Source organism: Austrofundulus limnaeus, unplaced genomic scaffold, assembly GCF_001266775.1.
Source record: "Austrofundulus limnaeus strain Quisiro unplaced genomic scaffold, Austrofundulus_limnaeus-1.0 Scaffold1559, whole genome shotgun sequence".
NCBI classification, from domain to species: domain Eukaryota; kingdom Metazoa; phylum Chordata; class Actinopteri; order Cyprinodontiformes; family Rivulidae; genus Austrofundulus; species Austrofundulus limnaeus.
In genome coordinates this window covers 23,944-26,831 of record NW_013953961.1, presented here as the reverse complement: position 1 = coordinate 26,831, position 2,888 = coordinate 23,944, and the positions used below count along the sequence as shown (strand labels likewise).

General features: G+C 43.9%; 1 protein-coding gene across 1 annotated transcript in view; it reads left to right on the top strand.

The window, feature by feature from the left end:
* The window catches only part of LOC106535776 (myosin-11), a gene marked incomplete at its 3' end in the record, with an annotated part of 32,105 nt that overhangs the window by 8,009 nt on the left and 21,208 nt on the right, over positions 1 to 2,888 (top strand). Inside the window, 3 exon segments of the mRNA XM_014032856.1 lie at positions 319 to 631; positions 700 to 870; positions 1,406 to 1,562. Of these exon segments, the coding sequence (XP_013888310.1) occupies positions 319 to 631; positions 700 to 870; positions 1,406 to 1,562 (641 nt within the window).

Genomic DNA, 2,888 nt, shown 5'->3' with positions numbered 1-2,888 from the left:
CATGAGGCTGACACTCTGTCTACTTTTAAGATTAGACTGAAGACTTTCCTTTTTCAGAAATCCTATAGTTAGACTTAGGTTTCCTGAATTCTTCTTCTTCTGGTTAGTCCTGGTCCTGATTAGTCCTGGTCCTTGTTAGTCCTGGTCCTTGTTAGTCCTGGTCCTTGTTAGTCCTGGTCCTTGTTAGTCCTGGTAGTAGCTGTGGCAGGAAGCTGCAGTCTGTCTTTAGGAGGACATATTTGCTGTAAACCTTCCATGCTAACGGCTCTGATTGTTGGTGTTTGAACTAACTCTCTTTGATGTGTGTGACATCATCAGGCCAGACGTCCAGCTGTGGTCAGAGGTCAGGCTATCGTCTCAGACGTCTAACATCACAGACCCTGACATCGTCTCAAACACCTCCCAACTTCCTCCAGACGTTCCCACAGCTTCCAGCCTGCAGACCCAACGCACCGACGCTTCCAACATGGCCGACATGCCCGCCGATGACAGCAAGTACCTCTTCCTGGAAAACGACTTCCGCAACAGTGGCGTGGCCCAGGCCGACTGGGCCGCCAAGAARATGGTGTGGGTTCCATCGGAGCGGGAGGGCTTCGAGGCGGCCAGCATCAAGGAGGAGAAGGGAGAGCAGGTACTGATGGTGTTAGCATGTTTCCACGTCAGAGCTCTGACTCCAGCTGAAAACTGCTCCTCCTGCAGGTCGTGGTGGAGCTGTCCAACAGTCACAAGGTGACGATCAACAAAGACGACATCCAGAAGATGAATCCACCAAAGTTCAGTAAAGTGGAGGACATGGCCGCCCTCACCTTCCTGAACGAAGCCTCYGTCCTTCACAACCTGCGGGAGAGATACTTCTCCAGCCTGATCTACGTGAGTTCACTTCCTGCTTCTGTCCAAGAGCTCAGCTGCTTCACACAGAAACTCAGTCAGACTGAGACATTTACAGAAAAACTCCAACATGAAAACTGTWACAACAGAGCAACTTTAATGAAGTTGGTCTAAAATAAAATCTGGTTTAGGTTTAAGACGAGTTTCACTGAAATGTTTTTTTTTACTGTTTTGATCAAATAAAGATGAGTCAAACAGATCAGGTCTTCACAGAGTCTGGGTCCAGCTGGATTCAGGAGGTTCCATGTAGTCTGAGGTGGTCCTGGAAGAATCAGCAGCTGATTGTCTAATAAGGTGCTGAATGTAAACGTTCCTGCAGCTGGAAACCTGCAGACCTTATAAGATCAGAAAGACGAGGAGAGGGAAAATAAAAACACTCTGTGACCTTTGACCTGAGAGAGAGAGAGAGAGAGGCTGATGGAGACACGAGGATCTGCTTCTTCCTGTAGATTTATGGAGTATTTTAGGAGGTGTCAGGTTGTCCTGGTCTCTGAACAGAGCCTTCCTGTCTCTGCAGACGTACTCAGGTCTGTTCTGTGTGGTGGTRAACCCCTACAAGATGCTGCCCATCTACTCAGAGAAGATCATYGAGATGTACAAAGGCAAGAAACGCCACGAGGTTCCCCCTCACATCTACTCCATCACAGACAACGCCTACAGGAACATGCTTCAAGGTGAGACAGGTCTACCTGCTGGGAATCAAGCCCTCTGATATGATCTGATCCTACAGCACACTAAAGACCTCTGCAGACTCCATCCAAGCAGCTGAAGTTGTCTCATTGTTTCATTTGCTTGAAGAAAATCCCATCGATCTGTTTGCAGCTTTGACTCTGCCGCCCMATCTCTCCCCAAACTGCTGGGAGAACTGTTCACCCCCTGCACAGCAGAACTTACTGTGATTGGTTAAAAGTGTGTGGCTGTGTTGGTTTTTATGAAATCACTCAGACACTGCATTTAACTTCAACCTAACCTTCAAAAAACAAAACTAAAAACCAAACAACTACTCACTTCCACTATGTGCCTGTTGTACCTGGAAGCAGTCAAACTGACAAAAACTCAGCAATAAATCCATCTGTAGAGAAGTGTGGAGCTTTAATCACAAATAAACGAAGATCAGAATCTTTTTTTTTAAAAGTTGACTCTGGTGAGAAGGAACCCCGTGCAGTGACAAATTCCACAGTGGGAGGGGCTTCCCAAGACCTCAGCTCAATGTGTCTCAAAGGGTGTGTGCAGAAGACAAGCTTTCAACCATCTGACTGTGTGTCAACTGTTTCCCTTCAGGAGGAAAATATGTAGACCTGTAGAATCTCTGACTCGAAGTAATTATCACAGAAACATTCAGTTATTACCACAGAAACATTCGGTTATTACCACAGAAACATTCAGTTATTACCACAGAAACATTCGGTTATTACCACAGAAACATTCAGTTATTACCACAGAAACATTCGGTTATTACCACAGAAACATATGGTTATTACTACAGAAACGTTCAGTTATTACCACAGAAACGTTCGGTTATTACCACAGAAACGTTCGTTTATTACCACAGAAACGTTCGGTTATTACCACAGAAACGTTCAGTTATTACCACAGAAACATTCGGTTATTACCACAGAAACGTTCAGTTATTACCACAGAAACATTCGGTTATTACCACAGAAACGTTCGGTTATTAACACAGAAACGTTCAGTTATTAACACAGAAACGTTCAGTTATTACCACAGAAACGTTCGGTTATTACCACAGAAACGTTCAGTTATTAACACAGAAACATTCAGTTATTAACACAGAAACGTTCAGTTATTAACACAGAAACGTTCAGTTATTAACACAGAAACATTCAGTTATTAACACAGAAACATTCGGTTATTATCACAGAAACATTCGGTTATTACCACAGAAACATTCAGTTATTACCACAGAAACATTCAGTTATTACCACAGAAACATTCAGTTATTAACACAGAAACATTCAGTTATTAACACAGAAACATTC